Source organism: Polypterus senegalus, chromosome 4, assembly GCF_016835505.1.
Source record: "Polypterus senegalus isolate Bchr_013 chromosome 4, ASM1683550v1, whole genome shotgun sequence".
Taxonomy (NCBI): Eukaryota; Metazoa; Chordata; class Cladistia; order Polypteriformes; family Polypteridae; genus Polypterus; species Polypterus senegalus.
The window spans coordinates 1,298,813-1,316,662 of record NC_053157.1 but is presented as its reverse complement, the minus strand read 5'-3'; the positions used below and the strand labels follow the sequence as shown (position 1 = coordinate 1,316,662).

Genomic DNA, 17,850 nt, shown 5'->3' with positions numbered 1-17,850 from the left:
GACGAACTGGTGAGGAAGGCAGGCTCTATTGTAGGCACGGAGCTGGACAGTTTGACATCCGTGGCACTTAAACGTGAGTATATATGGCAATTCAATGACTTTGAGTTAATTATTCAAACAAATTGCCCAAAGTTTTAATGAGATGTCCCACCCGTGTGCTTGGCTACCAGCTTAAGGACTTATGTGAGTGTGAGACATGAGGGGGCACTGTGTGATAACGATTTCTCCTCTCCTTTCCTTTCTTTAGAAAGGAAGTCTGACACATTTCCACCCATGATGTCTCTTCAGACCACCTGGACCCACCTCTTCCTCCCAGAATCCTTCACCATCTTGGACAGTCTGACTGAACCTCAGAACGACCGACTCAGCGTGTTTTTAATGTATGCCTTTCGCCTATCATTTAATATTCAGGCTTTGTCTGTGCTGCCCCAGACCTCTCTCTGTGGCGTAGTCGGCAGGATCATTGCAGGATTACCTGCCACAAGACGTCGGAGAGATCATACAGGTGGTGGAGATTCGATCTCTGAAAGTCCAGGTGAGGCAACAGCGGACCGTGTGTTTCAGTTGAAAGTGTGATTGTGTCAGTGGCCTTTTGCATACCATTTAATATTCACAGTGGGTATGTGGGGCTCTTTCTGTGTCTCTTGTGTCAGTTTATTTTTTTCTCCAGCCGTCTGGAGTTTTTTTTTCTGTCCCCCCTGGCCATCGGACCTTACTCATATTCGATGTTAATTAATGTTGATTTATTTTATTTTCTTACTGTGTCTTTCATTTTTCTATTCTTTATTATGTAAAGCACTTTGAGCTACTGTTTGTATGAAAATGTGCGACAGAAATAAATGTTGTTGTTGTTGTTGTTATTCCCATGGTTATTGTTGGGAAGCCATTTTTAAAAATATCAGATTTTCATCAGGAAACCCCAACCATTCATTTCCTACATTTCAGTTGGTTAAATCAGACCCCTCGCCAGCCTAGGTGCCCTCTGTCACTTCTGCCCTCATGATGCCCCAGGGAAGCTTCTGCACACTAGAGGGCCTCACTTATAAAACTTTGTGTGGAAAAATTGCATTTGTCAAAATAACGGGAAAAATGTGTATGCCAAAAAAAAAAACCAAATTGCATTTATAAAACGTGCCGCACGCACATCTCTACGCCATTTACTGTTTAGAAATCACAATACCTTTGTAAATGTGCATACGTGAACACGCCTCAAACACCGCCCTGAGACAGCCATATATGGCGTATGCTAATCAGCCTCATGCATATACAATCAGAACGCCACAGAACTTCATTGGCCGGTAGAGCAGCCTCTCCCAGCTGACTGGTTGAGACTCCACCCCCTGCATTCAAAACCATCTGTCTGAGCTCCACCACTGAGCACACCTGGCCAGGTGCATCATGTGTTCTGGGGGTCCGGGAAAGGCACCGGGTAGCCACTGCCACCTGGCGCATGTCATGGCGTGATTGCTGTCACAGTGAAGAAACATTGGGGGCTCAGCCAGTGACCTCGCCATCACATCATTCACCATGGCCAGCGCCCCTATGTCTGACCCGGATCACTGAGACACGACGCTTGTCAGCCACATCTTGGATGACTTGTCACTTAATGGAATGTCACGGCTCAGGGTTCCCCAAAGCAGCCTCATCCTCACCAGGTGCCCTTTCTGCAGTACGAGGGCTCAGATCACATTAGGAGAACTGGACTTTTTATGTGGGTAGAAACGTGTTATGTGTGGATGCGCCTTATTACTTCGCTAGTCCGGAGTATCAGGATGAATAAAGCGTGTCAGGAGGATTGGGGACTTCTGTGTGTGCTTTGCATGTCCTCCCCTTGTTCCTGTCAGCCTCACACCAGTGACCCTACTTGGACCTTCTCTTGTCATAGACTGGTGGCTGACCAGGGTGACTTCCTGCCTTGACACTGTGGCTTGACCAGCAGAAGATGGAATGAAGTGAACTCCAGGAGACAACAACGTGACAAAAACAAACAAACAAACAAACAAACAAATCAACTGCAAATCGTCTCGTTTGACCTTCACGCCCACACAAAATCTGGAGTTACGGTTTTAACACTCCGCTCTTCTTCAGTTGGCATTGGCAGCAAACCATCATTGAACCAGTGAGCATAAAACTAGCCGACAAATCAGGCATGGGGACACTGAAGGAATGACATGGGCAAGGCATGGCATCACAAAGCTGGTGACCTTTATTTAAGCATAAATTAATAAAATGACACTTTAATATTGAAAGCATTGCAGTTAGTTTGGCTGGCATGGTGTGGCACATGATATTCAATGCCCATGTGCTCTTCACTTCTTGCAGCCGTTCTTCATGTAAGTCAACACTGGCCTGCTCTTAGGAGTGGCGCCCCCCTGTGGTGATGGTGGTTCCATTTATCCACACCTCCTGTATGAAAGACATAAAAACAGTTAAAAATGTGTTAATGTAGGCTTATGAACCCCAAACACAATTATTTATCAAAGGCTGGCACCAGAAAAATGAAATGTGGTCAGTGGCGCGACTTGTGTCTGGCTGTATCCCCTCCATACCACCTTGCAGTGCTGCTTGCGGTTTTGCTGCATTTATAAATTAAAGTTGGTTTTGTTTGTTGACTGCCCAATTCAAGGAAACACAGAAAATACAAATTGATGCCCTTTATAAAATGTGAAGGCTGGCATACAAGGAGCCACTGAAGCCCAAAAATGACACTTGGGGACACCTAGTGGCACTTGGAGACAGCGCACATGGTTATACTACCAGTGATGCCCTAGAAGGTCCAATGACTTATATGAAAAAAAGGAATAAAATAAAATGACAATGTTGGAGCCCAAGTGGAGTGCAAGACTGCCATGACGAGGACTTTCCAGGAGTCAGGCTGCAGCACTTAGAGGACCACAAGGGGGCGCCATCAGCGGGGTGGACATTCACTATGAAAGGTCACGTGACAAGTCAAAGTGCTACCAATGTCCACCAACCTGTCTCAGTGCTCCCTAAAGAAAGACGTGTCAGGTTCGGTTTGCACCATTGGCACACTGCTTGTCCCTAAATGTGTCACTTCACTTGCCAGTTCAAAATTGCGGAAGAAAACGGACCTCGCCACCCTGGGATGATTGTCATTGCAGAAAGGCACCTTATAAAATAAAACCCGTCCATTAGCCTCCACACTCACACAGCTCTTGGGTTCTCAATGAGTCGTTTCACAAGGCAGCACTCATGTGGCACAATGGGCACGGAAAGACGCTATATGAATTAGAAAGTGTTTGGGGGTTTCAGTTGGCACCACTGGCTTGGGGTTTGAGGAGTAAATTCACCTGCTAGGACTTCTGGGGTGGCCTTCCATTGTACCAAGAGGTAAGTCACAGTAGAAAGGCATTATATAAAATGAAGTTTGATTCTCCTCCACTTATGAGCTGAAGCGACTGCATTGTGCTGACAGACAGACAGACAGACAGACAGACAGACAGACAGACAGACAGACAGACCTGACCGTGTAGGTGACGGTGACGGTGACAGTGTACGCCTTTCCCATTTTATGTAAACGTGCAAATGATTTCATTTTGGGATTTCAAAAAGGTGGTTTGGCCATTTAAATGTTTGAACTGACAGCACCAGCTGCCCAATGCCAGCTTCCTCAAGATGGCACCCTTATTTCAGTGTCCTCCTGATGGGGTCTTCTCTGACTCTAGAATTCACTAACAGATTTCCAAATGATTTCTGAATCAAATAGGCCAGCCATAGAGGAGCATGTCAGTCGTGTGCCCAGTGGTGCCCAGCGTGAGGAGGGATGCCATTCATTCATTCTGGCGGTCTTGAGGATCTTGGAGGAAGGAGGGAATGCCATCAGGTCCCAGCGGTGACCTGAAAGTGGCTGCCCAGGACTATGCCAGGACACTTGGCATTTCTCTACTGTAAATCCTCCTCATTTTGCCTCATGGTGCCAATGTACCTGACCAGATTGAGGTCACCTTTCATAAAGATGCCAGCCTTCCCTTTAATATGCAGTGCCTACAAAATAAAGAAGAAGACCATCCAGAGCAGCAAAAGGTGGCAGCAGCCGTCACATGCAGTCAGTAGGACACCACCGAGTGGCATCGGACTGCACAGGAGGGTCTGACGTCAGAGGGGTAAGTTGTGAGGCTGTCGGTTCAAATGCCCTTCTTGTGTGGCCCCAGAGGACTTTCAGGTAGGTGGCCTGCTTGTCCTTTGAGGTCACCATCCCTTCAGCTGAGGAGAGTGACGCAGCTTTGCTTTTTGAACCTTCCCAGCCCTACATGCCTAAAAAGGTGATGGACTGGTACCAGCACTCTGGGGGCAAGTGAGGTGAGGCATGCCATAGCTGACCACCCGGATCAAGTGATGAAGAATGAAAGCTATAAAGATAGAAAGCTTCATAGAATGCCCAACTGGCATGTAAGTCGGGTCATCATTAGCCACCCAAGACCCTGAATGCCCACCTACTGCTCTGGAAATTTGTTGATTCTATTGAGCGATTCACAGGCTACCTGCTGTGTACCCGGCTGCCATTACTATGCTTGCCCACACCCACTCATGTCTGCCTACACTATGCCATGCCCATGACCAAGGAAGTGAAAAGAAGAAGAGGGTGGTCGAGATCTCCAGCCATTCTTAAGCTCACTTAGTCCAGGTCAGCATCATGGTGGCTTCATAGGTTACCATGACAGCATTGGGCACAAAGCAGAAACCAACTTTAGAGCTGTTGCCAGTCCATTGAAGGAATCACTCATGGCATAACATTCTCAAATCTACATTATAGGGTCGGGGAGACTGTGCCAGAATCAATCCCAGAAGCATCCGGCACAAGGCAGGGAAAAGCCACCAGTGTACCCCGAGGCCCCCCTCACCCACATGCCCACCTTCAACTGCATTGCTTTAGGGATGGGGGAGAAAAACCCACAGGGAAACCATTTAGAAGTAGAAAGTGGGTGATCACAGGATGTGAAGAACACTTGAGGAAACAGTGCCAACCACAGCACCAGCATGGCACCACTATGCCTCCCACACACAGTGGACCAGTTTCAAATTGAAATTGAACCAAACCTGAACAACTTTGTGCAGAATACCTGGAGAAGAACCCACCGAGGCTCAGGGTGAACATGCAAGCTCCACATAGTTAGTGGATCCAAGGGGCAGCAGGGCTGAACACCACGCCACTGTGCCACCCATGCTTGCATAGGACCACCACCCTGCTGGAGTAACCTATATGCCCTTGTGATGTGGATGATAAACCAGTACACCCAGTGGGAAGCCCAACAAGACACGATGAGAGCATGCAGACTCCACCCCTAGACCTGAACCCTGGGTGTGTGGCACAATGAGACAGCAGTGACCATAACCCCTCTGCCAACCAACAGCGGGAAGCCCTATTGAACTTAAATTCACAACACCCCCCCAGAAATGTGAGTTCTGCAGGCATAACCCACCATTCCATTCAGTGAGACCTCCATAGCTGAGTGGGCACTTTAGGCTTGGGCAGCCTGGGCAACTTGTCCTCCATCCCCAGGAATGTCGAGCTTCTGCAGAAAGGACATTAAAAAGAAAAAAAAAAAATGGAAGAAGACCATTTAGAAAGAACAAAGGGGGCTTTGTGGTGATGAATGCCATGCCAGCCGCTGCAGCATGTCAAGGACTCTGCTGGGGACGTTGGCACTCCATCCCTGCTGGCCACTGTGTTGGGTGAGGTACCTCCTTGCTGCACGCCAGCTAGTGGGCATCACAGTCCCAGGAGGTCCCCACATTTCCTCCTTTTACTCCTCCATTTCCCAACTCGCTCTCATCTTTCAATGATTCCTTTTATCTCCAGCTTAGGGTGGGGTGAGCCGGTGGGCTTCAGTCGCTTGTACGTCTTCTTAGTTTAAATCCCACACGGTGTGCAGGTGTAGCCAGTTAGTTGACCTTCTAGTTCATGGAGGGGTCTGTCATCTTAGATTGGACTGTTCATTGACATAAGTGAGTGCGGCCTGTGACCATTTGGGTTCCCAGTTTAGTCCCATCCCACCATCCCCCCGATTGTTTTTCGTGTAAAAATCTAAGCTGACATCTGTCTGACCAGTGACCACACTCTGTTGGGCATATTCCGTAGTCCCGTTGGTGACGTGCCATCTGTTGAAGTGTATTTTGTACCCAAATACCCTGTGTTTTGTATTCCAACAGGTGGCGCACCACAAGAATTAAAACGGGGCTACCAAGTTGGTACCTTAGTGATTTTTGCTGCTTCACCCTGATTCTCTTCTCAATTGTGAAGTGACAACTTGGACTTGAAAAATGTCAAACTTATCCTTTAAAAGCCCCTTCCTGTCACATGACCATCGAGTGAGGAGGGGAGGAGTCAGACCTGGGATCAGCTGGCCAGAGAAAGCACAGCTGGGTTTCTCTTAAAGAGGGTAAGGTGGGTGTGAAGGTGGGCAACTGCTGAAGGAGTCCCATCAGATAGCGAGGGATGCGCCTTGAGCAGGGGAAAGGCGCTATATGAATAAAATGGGTTATTATTATTATTATTATTATTATTATTATTATAGGCGGGTCTACCTGCGCTTTTGTCCATTTACTTTGATGCTTTATTCCTTGTTGGCTTTATCTCCTTAAAAGTTTCCTTTTTATTTATTCCCCGCTTCCTTTGACTTTTTTAATGTGTCAGGGGCTCATGAGCTCCCTCTGCTGGGCACTATATATATGATACAATTGGCTGGATGGAATAACGAGATCAGAGTTGGCATTGATTGTGGACAGCTGGGCAAGGCAAGACATTTAAAACAAATTTGAAAAAAATAAAAGACACAGGATCCAAACTCACCGTTTCACTTTGTGCCTCCTGATTTAGTGGGGTTTTCTGCTGAGGAAATGAAGAGAAATGCCATTAAAATCTGGCAGGCTGCTCACCCAGGGTTGGCATCACACGGGTTTGGCATGCAGAGCTTCATTCCCACGCCCACGTGAGGCACCAAGGAGATGGCGTTCACATTGCAGGTGCCTCACGTGGACATTAGAGGACCCGAGTGCCCATCGTGGCATTAAGACAATGGGCAGCGGGCTTAAAGGAAGGTCACAGCACCCTCTGGTGGTAATTACAGGGACAGCGTGGACCAAGTAGTCACCACCATATGTGTCACTGATGATTCCATTCAATTTCACACAAATCATTTCACTCATCACTAGCGGGTGTCTCCATACCTGCAGAGGTCCGGGCAGCACCACCTTCGGAGATGGCAGCGTCGGGGCAGGCTGCTGCGGATTGCTCAGCTTGATTTCCTGGGTTTGTTGCTGAGGGAACCGATACTGAAAATAAAATGGATATCCCTGGAAAAGAAGGACAAGGATAAAAGATAAAATAGCTGACAGGCCAATGGAGAAGGCAGTGTACCCAGACTCAGGTCGACGGGCTGGCGCCTGGCATTACCTGCTCGGTTTGTGAAGGCAGTGCCATCGTGGGGTTGTTCGTCAAAACCTGCAACAGCAAAACCAAAGCAATTCAATGAATGCCACAATGTCGGTCGAAAACGCAAACTGACCGGGCAGTGCCCTTGGTTTTAGTACCTGCTTGGGCAGCTGAGGGGCTTGAGGCTCTTGTCCTGCCGGCTGATTGGTCGCCTGCGGAGAATTCTGATCGGGCTGAGAGGGCACGACCACCGTCGGCTTAATCTGCGGGATCTGATTCATCTGGGGCGTCTGGCCTCCCGCGTGCTGGATGTACACGTTGGGGGGAAACTGGCCTTGGCCTGGCAGGAACACGGTGGGCTGCATGGAACCAGGTGCTGGCATCAGGATTTGAGGGGTCCCTGGGAATTGAGGGGGAAATGCTGCCAGTTGGGGAAACTGTGAACCAACCACCTGAGGCTGAAGGGGCAGTTGTGGATTCAGGACAAAGTCAGGCGTCTGCTGGTAGAAACGGGAGAACGGCTGCTGGACGTACGGCAGTGCCTGGCAAGAAAAGGAAGGGAGTTTGTTATTTGTTAGGTTTTGAAAACGAGAACCTTACATGATAAACAGGAGCCCACAGAAAGGATAAGCAGGCCCTGAAGGGTCTGCTGCTGTGATGTGTCCAGCCATAGGCGAGCGTGTAAGAGTCAATGAGACAAGGAGGGCCACAAGAGGGCGCTGTGCTCTGTAACCCTCTGGCCAGATCAAGGAAGAAATGAGTGAGACCAGAGTGACCACAAGGGGGCGCTCTCCTCTGTTACATAAGCTGCTATTGATGGACCTGTCATGGCTCATATCTCATGTCATGGAAAGGCAGGAATCCATGAGACAAAAGGGGCCACACGAGGGCGCTGTGCTCTATAATATTGTGCCAGAGAAAAATGTAAACCAATAAGACAAGGATGACCACACGAGGGCGCTGTGCTCTGTCTCACTCTGGCAAGAGAAAGGCACGAACCAATAAGACAAGAGGCCACATGGGTGTAAACGTATGAAACAAGACTGACCACAAGAGGTCGCTGTCTGCTGGACCATTTTGTTCATGGAAAGGTTTAAACCAACAAGACAAGAGGTAGCCGTTCTCTACAGCATTTTGGCCAGAAAGAGGTGGTGGTCCTCGTCTTACTGGTTTACAAAGGAGGACGCTGTTCTTCTGGCTAGAGACGGGCTTCACCTTTGAGACGGGGTTTGCAAGAGGGCAGCACTCTGATCCTTCTGGCCAGTAAAGCAGTACAGTAGAGTGCCCCCTAATGGCCAAACAGTGGCACACAGCTCATAGAATATCACTCGCTCACTCATTCAGTAATTATCGCCATGTCTCTCATCTGGTGAAGGCTTCCATTTTGGAAATAAGTGTCTTATTAATGAATCCCTAAATGTCTCCTTCATCTTGCATCAGAGGGGACCCCCTTTCAGAGGGTCTAACAATCTCTGATTCTTTAACAACAAAACCTGGCCCCATTTTAGAGACCACCCAAGCATCACGAGCACAAGACCAGTAGCAATTGGGGACGGGGTGCCCATCCTTCAGTGGGTCCATAGGTATGCCGTTTCAAGCTAGAGGTGTCATTAAAGCCAATCAGCCCAAAACACTGAACCAGATTAGGGATGAGCACACAAGGTTGGGGTGGGGGTCTTGAACCCAGGGCACTGGCTCCCTGTGGGGGCATCACTAACAAACACGCCATTGTGCTGTCTGGACACCTTCATACATCAGGCTAAATGATAAAAGGTTAAAGTTCAAGGGGAGATACAAAGAAGCAGATGAGACCCCCGACTCCACCCTGGTGGCTCCCTTTATAAAATCATCCCTGAGTCCAGTTTCCCCCGCAAGAGTCAGCCCAAGGCAGGAGCCAGTCCTGGGCAGACTGCCCACACTCACTCAACTGGTGCCAGCCAGCCTGCCCAGCACATCTTTGGCACATTGCTGGAAAACCAGAATACAAGAAAAATGGCACAGGGAGAACATGCAGACATCACACAGATAGGAGCCAAGCCAGAAGTGGAACCCAAGTCACTCAAACCGAGGTGGCATTACCAACCACTGTGCCAATCTGTGAATTAAAGGACAATGACCTGCTAGGAGTAAGAGCGCCCCCTGGTGGCTCTCTGTATCTCATGTGCCCATCTGTTCTGTTTGCTTTCTAAATCTGTTAAAGCCCAGAGACGTGGTATCCGTGCCCAGTCCTGGACAGGGTGCCATGTGTTTGGCAGACTCACTTTTAGCCAATCGTGGGGCCTCAATCATGTTAAGACCAGGAAGAGCAGGTTAAAACTCACCTTTGGATTTAACCCACGTAAGGTGCCATGCCCACCAACCCACCCCTTGACAGATAAAGAGGAATAGTCACCAGCGTCTGGCCGTAGCCCGCTCCAGTGTAGCCCAGTCCGGTGTATCTCAAAAACTACACGAGGGGAAGAAACACAGAAAGAGTTACTTGAATAAAGCCATCAAAACGAAAAAGAAGAAACTTAAGACGGGACCCCCGTCACACAGCCGTCACTTTGTTTGGACCTCCCCAGAACTCCCTCTGTTGACAGGCATTGGCCTGTCATTTCTGTCCCCCTCAGCCTGTCACTGGGGTCTCAGAATCTGAAGTGGGTCACAGCTGCATGAGAATCGGGGACCCGAGAAGGAAGACGACACACAGCTGGCAGCCGTGATGTGCCAGGACGTGCCCGGACGTGCCAGGAGAGAGCTTCAACGTACCTCCATGCTGTTGCTGATGGGCATGGCGTAATTCCCCTGGTAGAGCTGGAATCAAAAAAGAATTGTGTTAGTGACACTGAAGAGGCTACGGGTGTGTACCCATCCAGTGGGCAGCATGGATCAAGTGCCTTTCACAGTGAGCACCGTCATGGGCAAACAAGGCAAGGCAAGGCTGAGCCCACCGGGATTCATTAGAACTCAGATAGGTCACATCTGACAAAACAATATATAGTGCCTTTTGCATTGATTACTAGGACCATCCAAATGATCTTAACTTGCAAGTTCTCAAATCTGTCACCTGATGGTGCCACCAAAGTGAAGCAATGATGTTACACATTAGCAATGATGACACATGCATTAGGACACTTATTACACCAGTGACCACTAGATGGAGCCACTTAACTAAAGCATTGGTGCAACACAGGGTGCTTATTACAAAAATGTCACCACCAGATGGAGCTATTTGGTAAAAGCATTGAAGCCAGCCTGCTTACTGCGAAAGTCACCACCAGATGGAGCCACTCATCTGAAGTAAGGATGAAACACATGTCAGGCTGTTTATTACAAAAGCCACCACCAGATGGTGCTGTTCTGCTAAACTAGTGATGCTACATGCGTTAGGCTCCATATTACAAGTCACCACCAGATGTAACTATTTTACTAAGCAATGATTCTGCTCTTGTTTGGCTCCATCTGCTGCTGACAACCTTTTGACTAAATGACTAAATGATGTCACATGATGATGGCATGTCCTCTAATAGGCTGGATGCTTCCAGCCTTGGATCCAATGTGACATCTCTGTTGCTGGACTGCACTGGAATTTCAGAAAACTGATGGAAGGGATAACATGGAATCTGTCCAGTGGCAATGGTCTCAATGTGTGGCGCCCTCCCAAGGCAGGTGAAGGTAAAGTGAGCCTGACTAAGCTCCCACCATGCACTTATTAGAACAAATGACATATTGTTATAGGAAAGCCCTCATTAGTCTGATGTTCAACTCATGTTATGGCAGTAGGTACTGTATTACAGACGTGACCACCAGATGGTGCTATAGGGCTAAATCAAAGATCCTACAAATATTAGGCTGTTTATTACTAAAGTGACCACCAGAGGGGACATTTTGACTAAAGCAATGGTGACACATGCCTTTGGTAAATTATTACAAAAGTCACAACCAAATGGGGCCACTGAGCTGAAGTAAGGATGAACACGTCAGGCTCTTTATTACAAAGGTGACCAACAGATGGCGCTATTGGACTAAATCAAAGATCCCACTCATATTAGGCTACTTATTACTAAAGTGACCACCAGATGGGGCTATGTGACTAAAGCAATGATGACCCACATGTTTGGCTTTGTAATAAACAACCTTTAGGCTAAAGCAATATTGCCACATGCGTTAGGCTGCTTGCTAAAACATTCACCACTAGATGGAGCCAAAGCTATTCGACTGCAGCAGTGATGCAGCACATGTCAGGCTATTAATTACAAAACCCAGCAGCAGATGGAGCCACTTGACTGACCCGTTGATGCCATAGACGTTAGGCTCTGCTTTATAAAAGTCACCAAAGGGTAAAGCCATTCAAGTGTGGCATTGTTGCTTTAGTTGATTAGCTTTGGCTCCATCTGGTGGCGACGTTTGTAATTAACAACCATGCGAACTAAAGCAATGATGACACATGCCTTTGGTAACTTTTTACAAACGTCACCACCAGATGGAGCCACTGAGCTGAAGTAAGGATGAAACACATGTAAGGCTCTTTATTACAAAAGTCACCACCAGATGGTGCTATTGGACTAAATCAATGATGCGCCCCCCCATATTAGGCTGCTTATTACTCAAATGACCACCAGATGGGGCTATCTGACTAAAGCAATGATGACCCACATGTTTGGCTCCATCTGGTGGTGACTTTTATAATAAACACCCTTTGTGACTAAAGCCATAATGCCACCTGCTTTACGCTCTTTATTACAAAAGCACCACCAGATGGAGCCACTTGGCCTAAGCAGTGCAGCACACACACATTCGGCTGTCGGAGGAGCCGTGTGAAGGACAAAGCCAAGAGGCAATGAAGGGTAACAAGTGACATCAAACGTGAGGATGGGACACCCAGATTGACCTGAGATAAAAGTAATCACAGTAAACTGTGGTGTGTCCAAAGCCACATGTAGACTCTGGAGCTCGGTGACACTGGGGATTAATGGGGGCTTTGAATGGTTTCTCTAGGGTGTCTATAGGGTGACACTGAAGCCACTTCAGTGCTATGGTGTCACAGCAGGCAGAACTACATGCTAATCCAATCCCCCCATCACAGATTAATCCCACCATAAAACTCTTTCCAAGCCTCGGCCTCCATCTGTGGGGCTCATCCAGCTGAACCAGCAGCCTTCACACGGATGAAGCAACTGGCGAGAAGTTAATGGAGCGGCAGCTAAATGTGCATTCGTGGCATGAGAGGAGCTGATCCCCTGGCATTACAGAGAGTCAACGGAGAATGCCAGGAATTTGCTACATTGGCAATTTTTAAAACTGGGATAAGAAACCTGGCATCTGAGCGCTCTTAGACAGCCAGCCGGAGAATCGAGGGCTTTACATTTGGACTAACAGAAGGTCGTCAAACGCAGCTCCTGGCATTCAGGCCCTCAAGAGCTTTCAGACACAAGGGAGGAGTCGAGCCTGGAGGGGGCGCCAGTGCACAGATGATTTAGAGCCTCATCATGTAATGCGTGCGTCTTTGGGAGGTGCCAGGAAAACCTGGAGCAGATACGGGCAGATAGAGTGGCATGTTGGACGGGTGAGGAGGCAGCAGCACTAACCGCTGTGCCACCTGGGCAGATTGCTGTCGCCGTGTAGTTTGCATGTTCTCCCCATGGCCATGTGAGATTTCTCCTACTGCCTTCCCAAAGAGGCATTGCTTTGGATAAATGGGTGACTGCTGATTGGCCAAGTCTGAGGTGGCATGGCCTCTAATAGGCTGGATGCCTCCAGCAATTGATCCAATGTGACTGGGAGGCGTCCCATATCTCTGTTGCTTGACTGTAATAACATTTCAGAAAATGAATGGAAGGACAACGTGGCGTCTGTCAGGCAGCAAATGGTCCTAATGTATGGAGGCTCTGGTTGCATGAAGCCTGACTGAGTCCCCACCTTAAATGTTTTAGACACATTGTGTTGGGAAAGCCTTCATTAGTCTGATGGTAAACACAAGTTATTGGGGGTCCCAACCTCACATCACATGACATTCGGAAACCTGCTCAGACCAGTTCAGAATCTCAGGGGGTTTAGGCCTATCAAGGCAACACAAGAAAAGGCAGGAATCAACCTTGGATGAGATGCCAGGCTATCACAGACTTAAGACCTCTGTGACGAGCTTCAGTCCAAAAGAATCGTTAATGGGGTCAGAATGGGAGGCAAGAACCATCGTCCAGTCCTCCCAGTTGAGGGCACCAGTGAAATGAGGCGGCTTTTCATTTCTTAGGATCAAACATCGTAGGATTTGCAGAGTAATTGAGAAGGCAGTTGCTGTGGCGATATGGGTGGAGTCAGATGTCCTACATAATTCTTATTTGTACGGATTAAAGGGAGTGGGTTGGCACAAAGAAAATGGGATTAGGTGGGCTTAGTTTGGGGTCTTATTTGCTCTCATCCATCCACATCTAAGTCTGCAAATGAGGCTAACGCTGCATGGGCGGAGTCTGACATCTAACCCCGGCCACATCTGGCCACGCCCCATTCTGCAGCATAGGGTAGTTGGTACATGAAAAATGACTGCCCACCATGACTGTGTGACATTCACTATGATTGTGCAATAATGGTACCCTAAGAAAAATAACTGAAAGGAAGGAACAGAATATAATAATACTAATAACAAAAATAAAAAACATAATAAATAATATTAATAATAATCATAATTAGAAGAAGAAGAAAAGTGCACCATGGTTTACGTATGCAGTACTTATCAAACAATTTGGAGAGTTTTAACTTTTAACAAATAACACCAAAGTAAAAGTGCACTTGATACTTACTGGCAATGCCACAGTCGCCCCCAAGTGGCAGATCAAAATAATCGCAAGCTTCATCTTCAATGCTTTATGCAGTCAGAAAACACCTGGAAACAGAAACACGAGGAGCTCACGTCTGGCTGTCCAGGAAACGTCACACCGTAAGGCTGGTGTGCAGGAACGAGCAAAAGTTACCGGAAACGTTTAGTGGCAGTTATTGAGGGTCACAGCAGATGCTGAAAGCAAAGGTTCACAGACTTTTGCCACTCACAAAGATGTAATATTCCATCATTTTCCTTAATAAATAAATGACCGAGTATAATATTTGGGTCTCATTTGTATAACTGGTTTCTACTTTTAGGACTTGAGTGAAAATCTCTTAATGTTTTAGGTCGTATTTATGCAGAAATACAGAAAAGGGTTCACAAACTTTCAAGCACCACTGTAGATATACACACTCACACACACACACTCACACACACGCACACACACTCACACACCTATATGTATGTATATATATCTTACTCTCTCTATATATATAAAATCCTAAGCCTCAAAGTATAACAATTTTATGTGACATTTTTGTGTCACTTTTTTGTCACGCTTTTAAATCAGGCTTATTTTAAAACCTACATACTGTATATATGTTTGGTATTTTCAGAATTTATCGAACTTTAATGTGATGTTGTTAGATTTTCAGATTCTTATTCCATTTACAAATTCTAAACTAAAAAATATCAAGAACTCACATTCTGCGAGATGAGGCTTTGTGCCAAGAGATTTAACCAGGCCCGGAGCAGGAAAATAAAAGACAAAGAGTAGCTGACAAAGACAGCCGCTGTACAGGCTTTTAAACATTCGAAGCACTGAGCGAGGTGAAGATCACCCGGCACGGCAGCAGCAGCAGCTGATCGAGCAAAGAGGAGGTTAAAAAAAACGGTATTTGTTTCCCATTGTCTGCGAGATTTTAAAGGGGGGTTTTGGAGGAGCCACTGCGTGTCCCCCCTCTTCACAACACGAGCGGCAGAGACGCGAAGAGGCTGGCGTGTAGCACAGACCGGGGTGTTGGTGAGCGAACTGAGCAGGGGACGAGCCCCCTAGTATTATAAATATATATATATTACATACATACAGTACACACACATGTACACAGCCACATATACACACAGAAACACACACATAAAGAACAATAACAAACAATAAAAGACATAACATTGTGATAACATTTTCTCTCCTTTAGTGATAGGCACATAACTTCTGAATTCTGATCATTCAGTTTATGGTGTTCTTTATCCGTCTCTTGTCCTCTTTTCTAGTGTCTGCACCAGGAAGGTGCCTTTGATTTACTCACAGCTCGTCTGAACTGACTTATCGTGCCCTACATGGACTTTCTGTGTGTGTGTGTGTGTGTGTGTGTGTGATGCTGACTCTGCACTTACTTGTTGGATTTAGGTAGAAACTTCTAAAAGCCACAAATCCTCCGTCACGAGGTCATCACCTGTCAGTTACAGTGACACCAACACCACAATTCATTGGCTGCCTCTGCCCGAACTACCAAGTTACAATTAAGAGTTTCCAGAATCAAAGTACGGGTCCTTGTGGTTTGGTGTCTGAGACGCTTTGCTCCTTTCCTGCTTGACTTTCTCCAGACAGGACCTTCAGTGCGCTTTTCTTTCTTTGGTCCATCTCCGCGTGTGTCGCACCTTCTGGTTGTGGGTGGTACTGCAGTTTCCCTTTGAGGTTCAAACACACCGTGTCGGTCACCTCATGCTAGGAAATTCATGTCTGCTGGACAATCGGGTTTTGTTTTCAGCGAGACAAACATTTGGCTCTACGCAGGGTCTGCCTCGACAAGGTGCAGACGAATGGCACCCCTCATCAAACTCCTCTAATGGACAGTCGTCCACGTTTCCCGTCTTATTAGTTGCCATTTGGAGCAGATGGCTTTGCTCTCGCCTTTATTACAGAGACACCCTATAAGCACGGGGGTCTCAGCTATGAGCCGATGTTACGGCCTTGGCAGAGAGCTGATAGAAGAAGTCCAGATTTGGGGTGTGCAACGGGTCTTAAATGAAGGAATAGACGTCTCCCTGGTGCACGGAAGCCATGATGACCGTGTCTGTGTGGGTTTCCTCCGGGGGCTCCGATTTCCTCCCAAAGTCCAAAGACAAGCCGGTGGATTGGCGATTCTAAATTGGCCCTAGTGTGTGCTTGGTGTGTTTGTGTGTGTCCTGCGGTGGGTTGGCACCCTGCCCAGGACTGGTTCCCGCCTTGTGCCCTGTGTTGGCTGGGATTGGCTCCAGCAGACCCCCGTGACCCTGTGTTCGGATTCAGCAGGTTGGAAAATGGATGGATGATAAACCAAAGCTTTGCCCATTAAGGCTGCCAACTGATGAGTTACAGCTCTGTGACGTCACTCTCCTGTGATTGATCGTCTTATCAGATAAGGCACCGAAGTGACATTCTGAAGAGAGGCCTTGTATGGAGGACACCTGAGCGGACATTAAAAGGGTCTGACCATGGCAAGACTGGCATTCCAGGCATAGTGAAATGGATCGTGCCAGTCTGTCCTCCCTCTGAAGTCGTTCTTATCTTTCTGCCCCCACAGGCTCTCAGATCACCCACACGCTTTCCACATGGAGAGGCAGTGTGAAGAGATGCGAGTCCTCATCTTCTCAATCCATCACTAATGTGTGTGTGTGTGTGTGTGTGTGTGTGTGTGGAGCTGCATCAGGTCTGCTAGCTCTTTGCTTTCCGTCTTTGTGCTTCATTTTGATGACCTCAACATTACGCCCCTCTGTGGCCACACAACACACTGCAGATCCAAACAGCTACTGCCGCTCAGTTATGGCTTCATGCCACTGCTGACACCATTTCTCCTAATCCTGATGGTGTGGACACCTGATTACGGATCAGGATGCCTTTCCCTTTCATAAGGGTGTTTTCTTTGCTGACAAATTAGTGTTTTCTGTTAATTAGTTTGGTTCTTCATACCATTTAATGCAACATTTCTGTCTTTCTTAAAGTACTAGGGTGTTGTAACTTGTTAGCCATTATGGACGCTCAGGAATAGAGAAACTTTATTCTAAATATGCCCTGTGCTTTAAAGAGCCGAACGCACAGCCCAGTCTAGCACAGTAAAGCCGTTAAACCCAATCCCATGTGACGCTCCTCGTGAGGCAATATAGCGCCTTACAATAATGACTCCGGATGCCGGTCAGTGCACATGACGCAGCCCTCAGTCCGTTTTAGTATCTAAAAGCTAAGGTGCGCTGAAGCTCCTGTAATAACAGGTGACCTCCAAACACAAGTAACGCAGTCTATAGGCTCCGATCGTCGCCGTTTCGGGACTTACAGCTGAGCTCCTCACGCACTCCTTCCCGTTGGGCGGCTGGCAAACCTGCGCGCTTCTTCTCGCCGTCCTGGCTGGTGCGCTTGAGTCCCGCAGCCGCGTTTTTAACGTCCTGCCCGTCGCCGCGCCAGCCAATCCCGCGAGCCGAGGGCTGGAAACGTTAATTAGGTTTAACTCAAATCCCGCATTACTACATCGTCTGTCTAGAGAGGGCCGTGTTGACGATTTGGCGATGGGATGTTCATCGTAATTAAGTGCACCACGTTAATTACCGGCCAGGAAGCGACAAGAACGTTATGGGGACGCGACTCGGGCGCTGCGTCACAGTCTTATTAGAACGAAAATATCGG

General features: G+C 47.6%; 1 protein-coding gene across 2 annotated transcripts; it reads right to left on the bottom strand.

Moving 5' to 3' along the window:
- Window positions 1-2,183: 2,183 nt before the first annotated feature.
- LOC120527064 (calcium-binding protein P-like) lies at window positions 2,184-17,606 on the bottom strand. 2 transcript variants are annotated; one of them, XM_039750100.1, is made up of 10 exons: window positions 17,504-17,606; window positions 14,173-14,255; window positions 10,145-10,189; window positions 9,786-9,839; window positions 7,552-7,935; window positions 7,415-7,462; window positions 7,189-7,314; window positions 6,812-6,850; window positions 5,442-5,534; window positions 2,184-2,406 (listed from the first exon to the last, which is right to left on the bottom strand). In XM_039750100.1, exons 2-9 carry the CDS (start codon window positions 14,224-14,226, stop codon window positions 5,481-5,483), a joined length of 804 nt encoding a protein of 267 aa, XP_039606034.1. In that variant the 5' UTR covers window positions 14,227-14,255; window positions 17,504-17,606; the 3' UTR covers window positions 2,184-2,406; window positions 5,442-5,480. The 2 variants fall into 2 exon arrangements, with proteins under 2 accessions (XP_039606034.1, XP_039606035.1); XM_039750101.1 differs by having other exon boundaries at window positions 6,812-6,847.
- Window positions 17,607-17,850: the final 244 nt, after the last annotated feature.

Coding starts and splice junctions, on each gene's coding strand:
- LOC120527064 (XM_039750100.1), bottom strand. CDS start 14,226: ATGAAGCTTGCGATTATTTTGATCTGCCACTTGGGGGCGACTGTGGCA. Junction 7,463..7,551: donor CCCCTCAGCTGCCCAAGCAG/GTACTAAAACCA, acceptor TTGCTGTTGCAG/GTTTTGACGAACAACCCCAC. Junction 7,315..7,414: donor TGCCTTCACAAACCGAGCAG/GTAATGCCAGGC, acceptor CTTCTTTTCCAG/GGATATCCATTTTATTTTCA.